General features: G+C 38.1%; 1 protein-coding gene across 12 annotated transcripts in view; it reads left to right on the forward strand.

Moving 5' to 3' along the window:
- Positions 1-18,014, forward strand: part of FRY (FRY microtubule binding protein) — a 233,281-nt gene that overhangs the window by 82,634 nt on the left and 132,633 nt on the right. For 11 of the 12 annotated variants that reach the window (XM_068672761.1, XM_068672771.1, XM_068672785.1 and 8 more), the window contains one exon: positions 17,375-17,574. In XM_068672761.1, the coding sequence (XP_068528862.1) occupies positions 17,455-17,574 (120 nt within the window). In that variant the 5' untranslated portion in view covers positions 17,375-17,454. Of the gene's footprint in view, positions 1-13,878; positions 14,171-17,374; positions 17,575-18,014 lie in introns of those variants that run through there. The other variant, XM_068672747.1, reaches the window with a different exon arrangement.

Consider the following 18,014-nt stretch of genomic DNA (forward strand, 5'->3'; position numbering starts at 1 on the left):
TATTGCTTTTGAAACACAGAATCAGTTGGGTTTGTAGTAAATGAAGTCTAAGCTTCTCCATTGTGAGTCTTTAGTATGTATGTCATAAAATAGAAGATGGAAATATTTTCAAGGGAAATGAAATTTAAAAGTGCAATTATTTTACTCATTTGTCTGTCATTTTCAAGCAGAAGGGTGCAGGGGAGGTAGTACTGGGTGCTACAGGAAACTGGAGATTTTACCTAGCAAGTGAAATGACTGGAATCATTGGATTGTTATTTTAATGAACATTTTAAAAAAAAATGTTAATATAGACAGGTTGGAATTTTATGTGATTGTAGTAAAAAAATAGAATGTTAATGATTATCTGTGTATATTACTTTGCCTAATTTTTTACCAAAAACCCATTTTCTGTTGCCAATAAGTTTTCATGTGCTCAGCATTTTGGGTTAAAACACTTCTAAATCACTTCTGAATGTCCCAGAAGGTAAATTTTGGAATTTTCTACAGAAGTGGTTCAGCCCTCCCTGAGAATGTGAAAATATAAAAAAATGCCATAGTTGGTTCATGTTAAAAATTCTCTTGAAGAGGATCTTGGGGAAGGATGTGGGACAGGAGCTGTGCAGCCAACTGGCCTGGTAAGGTGAATGTAAAAAGAAACCACGTGCAGAGGGGAAAGTGAATCTGGGTGAAAAGCCCAGGAAGGAGAGCCAGCAGGAGTGAAGGGAAAAGAGGCAAGAGAGTTGTCATGGAGGAGGAATTGGGAAGGGAGAAACTGAGACTTTGTGGAGAGGGAGTGGAAGTGAAGAGTGGCTGGTAGGAGGCAGGGCCAAGGGGGAACTGGAAGAGGGTGAAAGGATGAAGAGGGTGAGGAGAGGAGGAGGGATGGGAGGGCTCAAAGAGAAGGTGAGCGCATGTGGCTGGGTGAGGGGAACAGGGAACTGGAGCCTAGGACGGGGATGGTGAGCCTGAAGTGGGGAAGACACAGCAGTGAGAGCTGGAGTTAAGAAGAGAGCAGCCTGGAGATGTGGGAGGTGATAGGCAGAGAAGTCCCCTCTCAGGTGCAGAATGCAGCACGGGAGTCCTGGCGTGCGGCCTGCTCCTGCCTGGGGACATTCCCCCAGCACCCTGCACACCTCGCCTCGGGTCAGGGTGTAGGGCCGGTGGCAGAAAGTGTTAAATGTTACCAGGTGTGGAGAACAGCAAGTGACTTGTGTGTTAACTGGATTAACGACTGGTTAATTTGGTATCAGATTAATCATACATGTACTATATTGCCTCACTTACCACTTTGACTTCTGAAAGCCAATGAGTCCCATGAGGTAATGCAAGGCGTTGCATTACCTAGACGTAGGCTTAGAAAGAAATACTCTGACCAGATTACTATTCCATCTATTATTACTTGTAATGCAGCAGCAGATAACCTCCTAACACACGTTTCATCTCCAGTATAATAGGTAGTGTGTAAGCTAATAGAAAAAGCTCGTCTGTCCTGGGATCTGTTAGTGAGGATGGGCAAGGGGACAGGTGTAGGGGCTGTTGGTAGCCTTGTCAATGAATGAAGAAAGCAGGCCGTGTATTCAGGTATCAGTGAATATTTGACTGTCACTCATCATAATTTCAAGCATTATCGTTTTATAAGCAATGTGTTAAAAGCCGGCATGAGGCACTGTTAATGAATTGTGGTTCCTGGTGGCTCCTTGTTATAGTAGGATGAGGTGAGCAGTGGGGTACTGCAGGAATGGACTCTGGGCTTTGTTTTATTTTATAGCTGCATTAGGGATTTGGAAGGTAAATAGTATGTTCATGACATTGATGTTAATTCCTAAATTAGAATATATAAATATCAGCAAAGAAAAAGGAGAGGATGTCTACATTTCTAAACTGTACTGCAAGGGCCAACTCTCCACTGGAAGGAGAAGCATTGACTGTCTTAATTGTCTCTGGTGAGAGAAGACACATGGACATGTCTGGCTGCACCTGTGCAAATTCCCAGCTGTGTTTAGCCCAAAGTAGGAAATCCAGACCTCTGTCAGCTACAGCAGTGCTGCTGAGAATGACAATTACAAGTAAGGGTTTTCTTGCATTTCTTTGAGAACAAACAGTACTCCTTCAAGGAGAAAAATGGAAGCATCACACTACTGGCAAGGCAGAGATTTGTGTAAATTTAATTTCTTATGAAATTAATCGATACTTAGAATGACTTTCTGCCTAATATTAATATCATTATTACTAGTTCACCATATAGACATTATTACATTATGCATATGTTTACCTTATGCTGTCGCTTTTGTGTTACAAAAAGGCACCTAGTCCAGCAAAGTAACAAGGTAATGTCTACAAAGTTGCTACCAATTATTTCCATCAAGCATTTTTCTGAATTAAGTTCAAAATGGTGTATAGTACGTTAGATCCTCTTGCACACCTAGTGCATCCTAAAAATTCACATACCAAATTTAAAATTATTGTAAATTCCATTAAAGACCGCCTGGCTTAGACGCCATGCATTTTAAAGCTTACATGTACATTATAACAATATCCTCAGGGCATGACCTTTTGTTATAAAGTTTTATTTTATATTCTATGAAATTCAGAAATGTCATTTTAAGTTGATTTAGTTTACCTTTACTATGTTGAACATGCTTACATATTTCATAGAAGCAGCATTTGAAACACTTGGATGACAGGTTTGAATATATTGTTATTATATATGTGTTTGCAGACACATATAACATCTTGCTAGTTAATTCAGAAAATGACCTTCTGTCATTAAAATTTTTATGACGCAGAAGATCAGTACAATCGATAACTAGAAAACTTTTTTAATCTCTTTTTTGTTTGTTTTAAATCTTGTACATTGTATTTATTGTGGCTAGAAATTATAGCTGTGGTTTTCCATAAACTGTACAAGAACTGTCACATTGTTATGAGATAGTTTAAGCAAGATATACTAAAGAATAGCGGGTGTTTAACTGCTTATGTCAGTGGAATTAGAGTTAGACTGATTTAATGTGTATTTTTTTAAAAGCCCACGTACCCTATTTTTAAATTATTGCATTATGGTATTCCACACAGACTTTTAGACCATGGTTTTGTGTTTTTGTTTTGTTTTGTTTTGTTTTCAGGAAAAGGACATTATCTTTGATTTCTTTTTACAGAATCATAAAATCAAAATACAATATAAAGTTTTATATAAAATATACATATATATTTCATTTGTCAATTCTTATTCCTGATGTTTGAAATTTCACCTGTTGTGACTCACTTCCATGACATTGCCTTTCCTGTAGTATTGAGTAGAAGATTGCCCTTTTGACTTTCAGCATTTCAGACATTTCAGATGCTTGTCCAGCCTTATCTTTAATGCCTTATCTTTAATATCTTTAATTTTGAATTAATGAATTAAATGAAATTAAGGTTAATTTTAAATTAATTTTGCTGCACTTACTATAGAGTTAATTGCCAAGGAATAGCTTATTTGTTTGCTTCTGTCTATGTCCTTCTGTCAGTAAAGGCAAAGTAAATGAGAAGAGTTTATATCTGCTGAGTGACTAAGGTGGCCATTTGAATCCAAATTCCTCTGTGTGCTGGAAAACAGGCATATAAATTTTGGTAGATAAACCAAAAATATTGAGCTAGTGTATGTACTTGAGATACATCTGAGATCTGTCCAAACATGTGAACCACGTAATCGTGTTTCTTTAAATAGTGACTTTTCATTCTCTGTCATCCTTCATATCTGATGTCCAAGTGCTGATTTGTCCGGTAGCAAAAATCTAGCAAAGTGGACCCATGCACAAAGTGCCAAGTCCCAGGGTTTTTGCTGTGCCTTCACCTAAGTGGACAGTAGGAGCCAGTTAGTCTGGGTCTGGCTGCAGGAAAAGGATCCACCCGTGTGGTTTTCCTTAGGTTAATTTTAATATATCCAGGCTCTTTAAAATAATCTGCTTCAGTGTCATCCTTTCACATTTTCATTCATTCTCTTTAAAAATGCTAAGAAAGTAACATGCAACAAATGTTATTGCTATAAATGCAACATTTACTGCTGGTTAAAGTGAAGAGAATAAAATTTATTGGTGCAAGTGAACATTCACTTTGTTGGTCATCATCCCTGAATCTTCTAATCTCATGTGAAAGACTGATTTAGTTTGGATTAGTAGCTTGATCCTGGTTGCCCTGGACTTGGTACATAAAAAGCATAATGTTCACTTAATAGCATTCAAAAACTCCTGTATATTTTTTACATGTTGTGCTCCTGTTACTTAGTGGAAGCTAATATTGCAAGAATACACTGTACTGAATCAGAAATCTGTTATATAAAAACCAGTAAACAACCAAATTACTATGAAGAGGAGTTGCTTTTCTGCTCTGCTTTGTACACCTGAAGTGGTCCAAGCATGTGAGGCCCTTGTAAGGATGCATTACAGGAGGCGTTGGGTCTGGCAGTGCTGGATCCTGTTCTGAGCTATCGTTTGGATTGCGTTTCTGGTTTCTGTTCCATGTGCCAGATTTAAGCACCCAACTGCTCAACTGACTTGAGAAATGAGGGAAAGTGTCTTGGAGAAGCTCAGTCCCCACCATGGTGATGGCTAACCGAGAAGGCAGAGAACATAGTGAAATGTTCTGTGCCTCTTCTTGTGTCTATATGGAAAGAAGTGTCAATGGCAATGTTTTAAATTCCTAATTTATTAAAAGCCTTATGCACCATTTCAGGTGCTTGAGGTTCGTGCTTCATATAATTTTGTATATGCTTTCTTACTGACACACGAACAAAGCCGTTCATTATCATTGGGTTGCCATGGAGTACTGATCACATGGATCTGGGAATAACAACCCATTATGCTAATATAGCTTGTCATTGTGTTTGATGCAAAGTGATGTCCCATAACAACATCTGATGTTTGTAACTAATAGAATTTACAGTAAGATCACGGTTTATGAAACAGCATTGCCAAACATTGTCTACCCTCTTTACTCTGAAAGATGTTTTTGATTCTACCTGTATTTACAAAACTATTTATGTATTTTGGGGGTAGAATACCTAATTCTGTAATGCATACAACATTCCCACAGTCTTCCTTGTACACCCAAGTACGAAACAACTTTTAATTCAGTATGCTACAGAAGGAACGGTGCTTCCATCTTTATATTCATTCAGTTTTATTCAGTATCAGATGACCAGGCATCTGTGGGTTATCTGTCACCTTTATTATAGACAAAGAGGTGTCTTTAGTCTCTTGCAGATTCTCAGGATGATCCATCTTCATGTGCATGTGAACTTGCTGTCAATTAGAGCATTTCAGCCATAATCCTTTTATGTTCAGACATCCACTCAGTCAGTGGAATATGGTTGGAATATAGAGCGCAGAGCTCTCTCTTCGGAGAGCTTCACTTTTCTATATAAGTCCTTTCTTACGCCAAACAGTTTTACATGGTTTTCACTTCTAGTCATAAGGCAATAGTTAAAATGATTCTGGCAATATACTTTCTCATTTGACTTTTTCTTCTTAAAATATTCCCTGAAAATTAAAACATCCAGTAAGTTGCCTCTATTTTCATATTCCCCTGAGGTCTATTATACAGAAGAACCCTTAAATCAGGTTCAATTTTGCCAAAGTGTGTTTGGCATGGTAGGAAATTATTACCTGTATCTCACAGATAATCTGATCACACAAGTTATATCTGTACCTGGATGTACAAAGAGAAATCCAGTACCGACAGGCACTTAGACTTCTGTTTCTTTATATTTGTGGATTGGAGAGGAATCCTTCTTAGAACATCTGTATCTTCTTTTTACCAATGAAAGATTGTTCTCAGTGATATTTTTTCTACTAATGTATTCAACGAGTCATAAATTATACAACCAGAAAAACCATTGTGTCATCCAATCTGTTCCCCTCATAGAGCAGGCTTTATGGCTTCTCTGAATTAATTTCTGTCTGAGCTAAAGCACATCTTCCAAAAAAAAAAATCTTAATTTAAAATTTCCACTAATGGAGGAATCAGCCTTAATAGCATTTCTGTAGTTAATTTCCTTCCCTTTGTGTTAACTTCTTTAATGCATTTGTCTAGTTTAAAATTCCAGCCATTGGATATTACTGAACGAAGGGCTGTCTATTAGCAAATATCTGTTCATCGTATTTGTGCTTTGCAGGCATGGAAGTCGTCTCACCTAATATGTAGGCATCTTTGGTGTTTATATTGCATCTGACATAGTCAAACTAGGCTTTCCCGATAGCCATGGGACAGACATACGCACTTGCAGGGTGCGGTTCGGGTGAGCTGTTTAGACATTTTTATTAGGATGTAATGAATCACGCCCTGGAAGTGCCTGATGGCTTGTATTGTATAAAAAGGCGTTTTTGGTCGAGTGGCTCAATGTGTTCGCAAAAATCAGGGCATTAAAGAAGATGATTAAGTGACACTGTAACTTTCTCATGGTCAACTAATCTAAGCTTTAAGACAAGTTTTCCGGTCATTAATTACAGTTGCCTTTCCTGATTGTCCTCTAGTTCATCAGCATCTTTCTCGAGTTGCAGACACCAGAATGGGACTGAGCATCCAGCAGTAGTTGCAAAGACAGTGGCAGTGCAGCAGTGGAGTTTTCCTGTTTTTGCTTTTGTTTATCCTGCTTGAAAAGGCTCTCCATAGCTCTTCAGGTCTCAAGAATAGCAGCCTGTTTTCAGCACATTAGTCATCCTGGTCTCAGGCCTTTTTTCATAATCAGTGCTTTCCAGGAATAGAAAGCCTTATTCTGTCCCTGTGGCATGTAGTCTTTGTTTCAGGATATGCAATTCTGTATCAGTTAGTATTAATATCTCATATACCGTTTGCTTCTGTTGAGTTTTCAAAGTGCTATTCAAATTAGATGACCATTTTGCTATTTTTTCTGTCTACTACTGTTGTGTTTTGCCTGTAAACTTTATAGAAATATACTTTTTTGTTTCTCTGATGTCATTAATAGTAAGGTTAATTGGTACAGGACTGAGAACTGATCTCTGTAACTCCACTGGATGAATTATGATACAATTCTCTCTTAACCAATGCTGAGGACTAGCTGATATCTGTCTTTTAATCAATTCTTGTTGTAATACATTGATTTCTTGGTTCTCATTTTACAATTTGGTAAGGTACAAATACAATTGCCAAACAGAAATACAAGACTACACTTCTAACTTCCTTAACCAAGTTTGCAATCCTAAAAAGATAGCTAGTTTAATAAAATCTACCTTCCATAAACCTATGCTTATGGCATTGTATTATAATACTTCAGTTCTTTAGTAATCAAATCCAGCCATTCCTGAATGAACATCAGGCTCTCTGTGTTGCAGTTGCCTGTATTGACGTTGCTGATACTTTAAAAAACCTGATACAATATTAGTTTTGTTCCCACCCTCTGGAATATTGAATATCCATTTGAATATCACATAATCTTTTGTGAGACAGGATAAGAATCTTTTCTTCTTTTCAGAAGTCATTAGGCTCTTCAGTTTTTCTAAGGAATTACTCTGTTTTCTCAATGTGTAAGCTGTTTGAGTATTTGGAAAATCTGTTAATAATTCTAGGGTCCTTTCTTTATTTTCAGAGCTGACTGATGGAGAGTTCATGTCTGTAGGTGCACGTTCCTCTCCTTTGACTACAGGAAAACCTAAATGAGTAGTTCAGATGTAAGTGTGATGCTCCTGGCTTTCTTAGGGAGAACGGGGAACTCCATCCACAGTCTTCTGGTATCACAAAGTCACCAGGCCTGTGCAGGAGCAGAACTGATAGATGAAATGTTCATCCCAGTTTGTTTCAGTTGGGGCCTTCCCTCACCATTTCTTCGCTCATTTGGGGGCACTGGGGTGTGTGAGCAGGTGAAACACTGAACAACAACTTAATAACGTATTTCTGGCAGTAACTTATTTCATTTAGACATTTCAATATGTGGAAGGAGTCTTCTGTCATGGCCCACTGGCAAGCAGGAGAGCAACACCCTGTCCGTGTTGTGTTGGGTGTTGGCAGCTGTGCAGTCATGCATACGTGCCCTCAACAGCAACTAAATCCTATTTGCTTCATTGATTTACTCAAGTCAAAGCCTTTCACTAAGCAGCTGTAGTTGAGCTTAGTAAACTTCTAAAACTTCTAAAAACCTTCCTTGAGCTAATGTGAATGGTAAAATCATTTATTTCCTGCCATTTTTGTATTTTGAAGTCAAATGAGAAATACCAATGTTCCATAGGCCGAGTCTAGCCTCGGAGGCTAAGAAACAAGGGAACTCAACTTCCAAAGAAAGAGCTGTTAATATAATGTTAATGAAGAGTTATTAGATACTACTACAGCATCATGGTGTTGTGTGGCTAATAAAAGATGACACATTGTGTGTTGAGTTTTCTGCAAGCTAAGAGGCCAAATAGTGTTTAATTCAATATAGAAGACAGACAATGTTGTGAGCGTGCTGCTGCAGCCAGTATAAAGTAATGACAGTAATGATTCAATCAAAGATAAAGTAGGGGATTCGTAATGATAATTATTATCCAGATTTTGGCTGCAAAACTTTTTCTCTCATTTTTCTTTGTATAGACGTTATTTTGTGTGCTTCGCTGTAGAGGGGAATGTGAATGGATTTGTCTGATGTATTCTCATGCTAGTGTTTATTCACAAAAATCTCTCCTGTGGTTTCATTTCAGAAAGATTCATGAAATTTTGTAAAAGTCTTCTTGGTTTGCGAAGGTTTAGCTTGCCAGTTTACAGTGCCAGCTCACGGCTTGGCTCACTCCTGGTATTGTGCCATTTTTCACCCACGCAATCAAGGATGTGAATCCTAGCCAGCAGCAGCTGAAATGTAGTGTGATGCAGTTTGGTCTGTACAAGAAACTCATGAAGAATTTACAGACTAGGAGTGACACCCATCTCCTATAACCTTGGATGCTTATCTTCTTTGTCAGTTCTCCCTCAGTAATCGTTGACAAGTGGTAGGCACATCTAGAAAGTGAATTTATTCTGTCTTAAGCTAAGAATCTAAGCAGGATTTGATGAATCACCTCAAACCATTAGTCTCTCTTAACTTATTCTACCTGGAGCCTGAATTGCCAGGTTACATTCAGTATTTAGCTTGTAGGTGGCTAAATTTGAACTTTTCCCTAAAAGGCAGCTATAGAGTAGATTAGATTCATCAGGAAATGAGGTCAAGGAAGTGACTACAGTTTTAAAGATTTTTCTTCAATGTAGTTCTACATTTTGAAACCTAATTTAAAGATGACTTTTTATTTTTTAGAGCATGAAATAAGCAACATCCTTTAGGAAATCTACTTTTAGCCATTGAGCAGTGTCAGATGGATCAGCAGGACTGTTCAGGACATGCAGTTTCAGATGGAATGCTAATGTTTGGACAAGTGATTTATGAAAAACTTGGGTTGTCATACACATATGTACACTGTACAGAACCCATATCATCCAGAACCAATAAGTTGTTTTCACTCTAGTGAAACACATGAGTTTTTATCAGCACAAACCAACTTTTTTGTCTGTGGTTTGGAAGAGGAATTGCGGACTAGCAGACAACAAAAATTCAGGGGAGGTTCTGGTTCTAGCATCTGAGGTAGCTATTTAGATTGAAATAGGACTTGGATACAATAATATTTAATATCTTTCTGTAGTAAAAAATAAATGGTTTAATTATCTTTTTAAAAATCCATCTTGTCCAGACTCTCACAATTTTATTATAAAACATTTAAGGAGAGAAAGAAAGGTATACATTCTCTCTCTCTCCAAGAGAAAATATGTAGGGACGGAAGAAGCAGGTCACATCCTTCCTGTTTGCTGATCCCTCTTTTGGAAGTAACTATTCCTTCTTTTTTGGACTCTTTTAGCCTTGTGCTTCCTCGGCACTTTTCCAAGTTCCCTAAAAATAATTCTTCTGCTAACACCCATCAACCACAAAATGACAGGAGTATCTTCATCTCCCTGTCTCTGAAAAGGAACGCAAACCCAACAAAACATCTATCTAAAAAACTTATAGGAAGCTATTTTCAGATTCAACAAAACCAAAGTAGAGCACATAAAATCATTTAAAAGTATATGACATTGTTATTTAAAATAAAATGCTTTTTAAGCAGTATACATGCTTTTTAAGTAGTATCCCACAGAAATTCTGGCAGAATTTCAGAAATACCATCTTTTTTGTTTGTTTTAATTGTTTTAAAATCGATTAGTTTACTCATCTGAAAATGATGACATGTATATATCTTTCCACCCTTATTTTAAAATAAGGTTTTTACTTTTGGAATTACTGTCAAAGATAACAAAGCATTTGAAGTCACACAGGAAAGTCACCAGGATTTTGAAAGCATATATTAAGCTGAAGTCAGCCTTCAAAGAGGCAGCGTGTCCTTATTCTATAAAAAAAACACAAACTGAAAATATTTATGTTTGTTCTGGAACCCATCAGAGGCCATAAATATATTTCCTTCAGTGAGAAATCACCCCCAGATGGAACACTCAAATGGCGATTGAAAAACGCCTTGGGACTGCACACGAGATTTCCCATGTCATTTAGCTTTTTTATTCTTTGCTCTTAAAATCAATCAAGCAAATTCTAAAAATTATTATCTCTGTCACATGCCTGGACACCCACATACCTTCAGCACATGTGCTGTAGTGTTATGTAAATAAGAAAACAAAATTCTGGAAGAAAAGGATCAGGAAAAGAAATGGTGAGCAAAGAGAAGGGGCTTTCTTGCCTCATTCATATGCCTTGCAGGGATCTGAGATAAGAACCTAGGGAACGTCATTAAGCTGCACAACCCCTGGCCTGTAACTAGGGAGAAAGGGAAAAGTCTACGTCTCGTATCTTGGTTAGCAGGAGTTGTGCCAAGTCAGTGAAAAGGCCTTTAGAAAGGGGGTGGATGTATTCAACAGGATTTCCTGTATGTGAGTTTGTTTTGGCAGTTGCCATTCATAAGTCCCCTGATACGGAGATACAATGTCTTGCAAGGGGAGAAAACATGTGCCACCCACTGCTTTCTTCTAAGGGGTCTCATGTCAATTGCCCATCTCTTGCACAGAATTTCAATGTATGTCTTCACATTACAAACCTGACCACCTATTTGCCAGCCATGGGGACATGAGAGCCAGAAGGCTGCTGCTGGCCAGGAAAGCCAAGCCACTTCTAGCCTTTCCCTGGTGCCACGCTGAGCTCCATCCTTAGCTTCAAAGCTAACAGGTGCTTTACCACACTCATCCATCTCAAACAGGACATGTCGGTGTGTGCAAGGGCTGTTCTAATATCTCCCTCCTTGAGCTTGGGCAAAGATAGCTGTGTTAAACTGGTTATTTCTTAATGGTGTTCACCTCAGAAGATGGCTGCTTCATCTCTGAGTTGAATGAGTGTTTGATCTCTTTGGATAAAGCACCCACAGAAAAAAGCATTCCCCACAAGTGGTATTTTAGCATCCATCAGGCCTACTGGGAGGCCATGTACTTGTTTTCAGGGATGTTGCATTTTGGTTCTAGCCTACAAAGGCTTCATTCTGCTGATCAGTGTCCAGCCCTGAATTCAGGTTTACTACAAAATGTTTGCCTGGCTGCTCTAGTTAATTTGTCTCTCGTTTTCTAGCTTTGCTGTTCCTTGTGTCTGCATGGAGTTTACACTCTCTTGTTGTGGTAACAGGAATAGAAAATTTGGAGAAGGATTGCCCAACCAAGTCTACAGGAGGCTGTAGACTGTCTTCTGTAGTTTAACACGTATTCTGAATTAATATACATGTATCTAAACTTGACAACAGCATTTCTCACGAAGTCTTCAGGCAGAAATAATTTAAAAGGTTGTCCTTAATCTCAGTTACATTTGTTACCAAGTTCTGGAATGCCTTTATCACTGAAAATATCTCCTTCCTTTCTCTTCCCCCATGCCATTTTACACAAATGACTCTCCCGAGACACATCTCTGCACATTTTAAAGAAACGGAGGAATCTGAAATTTATGAATTATCATTTTCTCCCTTACAGTTTCAGCATCATTGAGTATGTTGAGAATATCCATCCGGAAGAACTTAGGTCATCTCTCACAACCTTTTTTGGAAATCCTCCCAAATCTGTTATTTCTTTCAGACTTGTTTTCAGAATCAGACGTTTTACTCTAGAGTCTTGAACCTCTTTTACACGCCTACTTGCTGACCCCACAGCCTCTTCCATTTTATCTTCTAGACTGGGTAGTAACACCTCTGACACAGTGATTCACATGCTATACTCTTCTTTTGGGCTGGAATAGTAAAGAAGAGCAACGTAGAGGAAAATCAAAAGTGATTCCTCTTATTAATCCAGAAGTGATTCGGTGATGAACTCTATCTAGCACTGTCAAAAAAGACAGTTGTCCTCAAGCAAAGCCTTAGGTAGCCGAGGATTTGATAAACTGCAGAGTAAATATACCCTTTTTCAGACTCTTCTTCCCTCCTCTCAACTGCATACTTAACAAAATGTAATTAACCTAATTATAAAAAAGAATGTAAAAATAACTGTGTGCCTTATAATAGCCTCTAAGGTCCATATAAAAGCTGCTGTGTGAATCTGCTGTAAGCAGTAGCATTGTAGACATAGCTTTCCTTCTTTAGTGCTGGAAACCATTTACACTTCCAGCTGTAGTGGGCTGCCTTGCGTTCTGCTCAGGATGGGGAGATCTGTAATGACTCTTCGAATATGTATGTCCAAGACAGAGAACATTACCTGTGGTACTTTGATGCTACACTTAACTGAATTTACTGCTGCAAACCTGCCTCTGTTTTAATTTAAAAAAAAAATAAAATAAAGAGTAAACAAAGTATGTAGGCAAATATTTGTATTGTGTGAAGTTGATTTCCCTGTGAAAATGAAGGCCAGCACCTGCACCACCATAGCACTCACTTTTAATTTCCAAATAGTCTGCATGTGAGACTCACTTGTGCACTGAATCCCTTCTGGTGCTTCGTTTCTTGAGTGTAAATCCCCCTAAGAGAGGATCAGAAACACTAAAATAGTAGTATCAGTTGCTTATTCTGAAGTCTTGTACTTTAGGTAAGTTTATTCCCTACCATACATATTGCAAGTCATAAATACTGTGTTTTATTGGCTATCTATGATTATTTTTATTAAAACATGCCAAAGAATTACAAAAATAAAGCTGATATTAAAATAGTACTACTGCTGCATCTTACTGCTATGTTGGAATAACACATTATCCTTGGGAATCTTATTGTTTCTGTTGCTAAGACAGAAATGGATCTGCTAGACCATTGGTTTGCTTTTTTCAGCAAATGTTTCCCTTGAATTTTATTCTCTTTTCCTGTCAAGCTCACACTAATCTGGGAAAGTTCTCCTTCAAAGGGCAAACAAGGCACCTTTTGCTAACCTTGGCACTGTGTACTGTATCCTTGGAAATTAAATTCCTGACGGTTTGGTTAATAATGTGTTTTGTTTTGGTTTTCTATTATTTTAATGGCAGCTTTAAAACAAAGCAAATTTTTTAAGACTTATTTCAACAGATGTATAATTATCCGTAAGGATATGTGGTTTGTCACTGACTCTTGGCACGGGAAAAGAATAGATACTGCGTTGTTTTTATCTCAAGGAATTCAAACTGTATGTACTGTTGGCCAAAGGACCTTAGTTACAAAACAAAACCCATTCTGTGTTGTTTCTCTGCTTTGCTTTTCTATACTAATTGCTTTCAGCTTGAATTGTATGATAATTCATGTATTTGATATGCGTGGTTTGTTTATGCTGAGCTCCATTATCCTGTCTCATGTTCTTGGAGTGCCTGAAGTAGTTTCGCTAATCTGTCAGCATAGTATGTACTTGTGGATAAATATAGACGTGCAGCCACTCTGTGAGTGGTCATCATCATATGCTGAAGCTAAAAATTACCCCTTTGGTTATGGAAATGCTGATCTGATCCGGAGGCCTGCTCTAGCTCACACATTGTAGGTCTTCAGCACTTGTCTATTAAAAAACAAAAAACTAAAAGCTAAAAGCAATATCTGCCTCGATGCTGGAAAAATTATAGTGAAGTGTTGAAACAGGATTATGAAGCGACTAACTTCCTTTTTGATTTTAGTTAGAAAAGGATTCGGACTTTTCTAACTTAAGGATTGGAGCATTTCAGGTATTCGCAGGCTCATGGATATTACAGTAGCATGTTGGAGAAAATCCAGTGTGATCAGCTTTATAAAGGGGCTCGGTAGGTACAAAAATGCTGAAAATACGTGTTTTGGTTTGTGTTATGAGTCTGTTTGTTGTTGCTAAAGTGGAAATTTGACACGGTTAACTAAAAGAATGCCATCTGTTTCTTCTGCTTAAAGATACTGAAAACTCAGTAGCTGTTTGGCTGAAGTTTATCCAGTGTAGTGCAGACTCTCAGCTTCTGTGTTATGATCTTTCTGTTGTGTTCCTTAGAGCTTTAAGACAAATACCAGCAACATAAATCATAGCAGAGACTCTGGGGAAATAGTTGAATTTTGTACTCATCCCCATGATCACTTTAGTGACTCTGTGTGTGTGTATTCAAATTATTGTGCTTTTGTACAACTATTTCTAGTATCAGGGAAACAATCAATACATGGAAAAAAAAGTAGATGTGATTTTAGTTCAGTAATCCATTCTGTGGCAATAGTATGTGGTTGTGGGGGTAGGGGCTTCTGATATTGCTTTGTTATTTCCATATTTCCTTCTTGTTTTTAAAAGCTTTCAAATGCATAGCATTGAGAAAATATCATGGTTATAGCCTCAAAAAAATGAAAATAGCCTGCAGGAAAAGCAGAGAGTATTTTTGAGGTGCAATTTGTTAGATACAGCAGAAAATAAGGAATATATCCTGGTAACAAGAAAATGGGTTGTTTGAGAGAAGTAGCTCTCAGACAGAATTGCACCCAAAATGGTGCAGACATTTTACAGCTGATCAAGCATAGTTAATCTTTTTTTTTTTTTTTTTTTTTTTTTTTTTTTTTTCAGATTTTCCTAGGATAGGAGCTTTGAATATGTATACAACTTTCTAAAATTGACCAACAGATTCCCTGCTGTGGCAGGGCCCTCAGGCATCAGGGCTCCTTTGGTCTCTTGCTTTTTGCATGAGAATCACCATTCATTCTCCTTGGAAATAAGCTTCTTTTCTCTGGGAGAAATGTTTAATTTATCTCGGTACTTGTGTGGTGACCAGCACCCCACAGTATGTTAGGAGTTAAGACAAAATGTTTCAGTGGTCCATTGTGATCATCCTCTGTGTAGGGGAATGTTATTATTTTGACATGATGTAGTAAAAACTTAATTTGTCAATGAAGGCAGCATTTAGAATTAAGTATAATCCCCTCCTTCCACCCCAACCCCGCCTTTTGTCTTCTGCATAAACCCATGCAAATTTTATGTGGTGATTTCACACATAAAAATTATGCCTTTTATTTAATGAGGAAGTGGTTCAGCATCAGAGATGGCAAAAAAATTGTAAGGCTCACATTATAATGTACAAACATGAAGTGGCCAATCATGGATGACTTAATGGAACTATTTTGTAAGTTTTGAGTCCTTGATTTCCAGTTTCATGCCTCACAGGCAGTTCATTTTCTTTAAACGAACTTTGTAGGGCTCTCAATCTAGGAGAAAGAACTAAATTCAGTTACAGCATCAGTATAGAGGTCAGTGATTGTTTAGTCGCTGGGATAGATTTTTGCAATGCAAATATCAAGCATATGCAAATGCTTGAGATAATGAAGCTGAGAAGATGTATTAGAAAGCCAGACTTGTGTCACAAGCCATTGTTAAGAGGCTTCCTAGTGAGAATGACTATGTGGATTTAAATCCCAGTGTCTCCAGGTTTCTGTCCATACACGGAATGATTGAAGGCAAGGATTGCAGCTCCCAGGCTGTGTGATTAGGGCTTCTTTAGCTTCATGAATTTCATTAGGACATGAGGCATAAATGACCCACACCCTTCTTCCTTCCTTCCATCCCTCCTGGGAGTCCCTTCCAGGTAAATTTTAAACTTAGTGGCTAATTTAAAGCACAACTGCCTGAGGAACAGAAGTCAGGTTTGCATTGTATTGGATTCCCTCAGAGCCTTTGCAGAGGACGCCTGAGATGGCGGCAGGTGAGCGCTGAGGCCTGGTGGCTTCAGTTGGGCCTGCCCGGGCCTGGGGGCAGAACCGTGGGGAGCCCAGGGCTGGCTGTGGGGAGCTGGGGATAACGGCCTGGGGGAGGCCAAAAAAGTTAGGAAATAAAACATTTTTCCCAACTGAGCACTTGGTGATCAAACCAACTGAGTGGATAGGTGTGAGCTGATCAAAGCCATGCATTTGATACATGTCTGAATGATCGTGAATGTACCGTCTGCCTCCTTTCTAAAGCTGTTACGGGAGAAATTTCCATCACCTAGCAGATTTGATAGTCCCTATAAATTTGCATCTGATCATTTGCATCCCACTGTCCTCATAGCTGGATTTCAGCAGAGCCTAGGTGATGTTAGGGCTTACCTTCTTCTCTGGTGGCTCTGTTTTTGTTTCTTTGAGGTAGGTTATTGTTCAGAACAATGTGTATTTTTAGAAGCAATTTTGCATCATCTAAATGAGCAAGCTTTCTCTAGAGTTTGTTTTATGCAAAAATCAATGCCAGCAAAACTCAGTGATTATGTCTTTGCCTTCAAAAATCAACTGAAACGTTTCAGGTAACAGAGCTAGCTGAGTGAAAGAAGTGTTCTGTACTGGGGAGTGATGGCATAACCTGGCAATTGGGAGAGTTATTTTGAAGTGAAGTATTGGTGTGTTACATTTGCAGAATAACAGCTACGTGAACAAAGCACTTCTATCTTGCATTGTAGTCGTATCAGACTTTTAAACTTTGATTTTCTAAAGGAAAATATCTTCTCTTTTACCCAATGCATCTATTTTATTTTTCACTGTGTTAATTTAGGGTCTAATTCTGCCATATCTTAAATGCTATCAAATGATAATGTAGTCGTTGGATTGTGGTGTTGTTTTTTTTTTTTTGTTTTTTTTTTTCAGCAATGTTAAAGTGTTTAGGAAAGATCTAAAGCCTCAATAATAAGTTTGTTATTTGACAGTTGAGTTACAGACCTGGCCTAGATGATAAAGGATAGGAAATGCAGATGCTGTTCCAAGAATTAGGTGTCAGCAGATCTTACCGTGTGAAAAAAAGAGGATTGACTGTGCAGTGCATAGTATTACATAAGACTTTGTCTTTGATTTCTTCTGCCAGTCTATATTACGTAAATTTTACCTCTAAGTTTAAGATGGAAATTTTATTCATGTATTACATATTTCTTATATTAATGAATAGTTTCCAGCTTTGCTTTGCCAGTGTAGTCAGCCATTGGGTTAACCAGAAAAGTTAAGAAATGTTGAATTACCCAAGTAAATGCATCTCTTCTACCTTTCAGCTTCTCCAGTTGGTAACGGATATATCAAGCCACCTGTCCCACCTGTTTCTGGTACACAGAGAGAAAAAGGACCTCCAGCCATGTTGCCTATCAGCGTTGACCCAGACAGTAAGCCAGGCGAATATGTCCTGAAGAGCTTGTTTGTTAACTTCACTACTCAGGCTGAACGCAAGATTCGCATCATCATGGCAGAACCTCTTGTAAGTAAATGGAAATTCTAAGTATATACATCATTTACTTTGAATTTATTTTTAAAATCAGGCCTGTATGTCACACAACATGAAATGTTTTGCTTGTAATCTGTGTTAAAGTTCGACAGTGTTTCCCAAGCAGTAAGATACACTACTGTGGTGATCAGAAGGACAGAGTTATGCAAGATATGCCAAAGGGGTGACATTTTTGCTTGCAATAAGGGCATGTGCTAATGTGATTGAGAGGCAGAAGGGGTTTCAGGCAACGTAGGTTTCACAGCTGGGAGAGAGGTCACTTGAGTCAAAATAGATTAGAAAAAGCTGAAATACGATTAAAAATATGTAAGAACATTACTGATTTTCGGCTAAAACATGAAAGTGAATAGCACTGCTGCTTCCTGTTTTAGTTCTGACAGTCTTGGGTTTCATAATCTAACAAAGTGCTATAG

The sequence above is a fragment of the Anas acuta genome, chromosome 1, assembly GCF_963932015.1.
Source record: "Anas acuta chromosome 1, bAnaAcu1.1, whole genome shotgun sequence".
NCBI classification, from domain to species: Eukaryota; Metazoa; Chordata; class Aves; order Anseriformes; family Anatidae; genus Anas; species Anas acuta.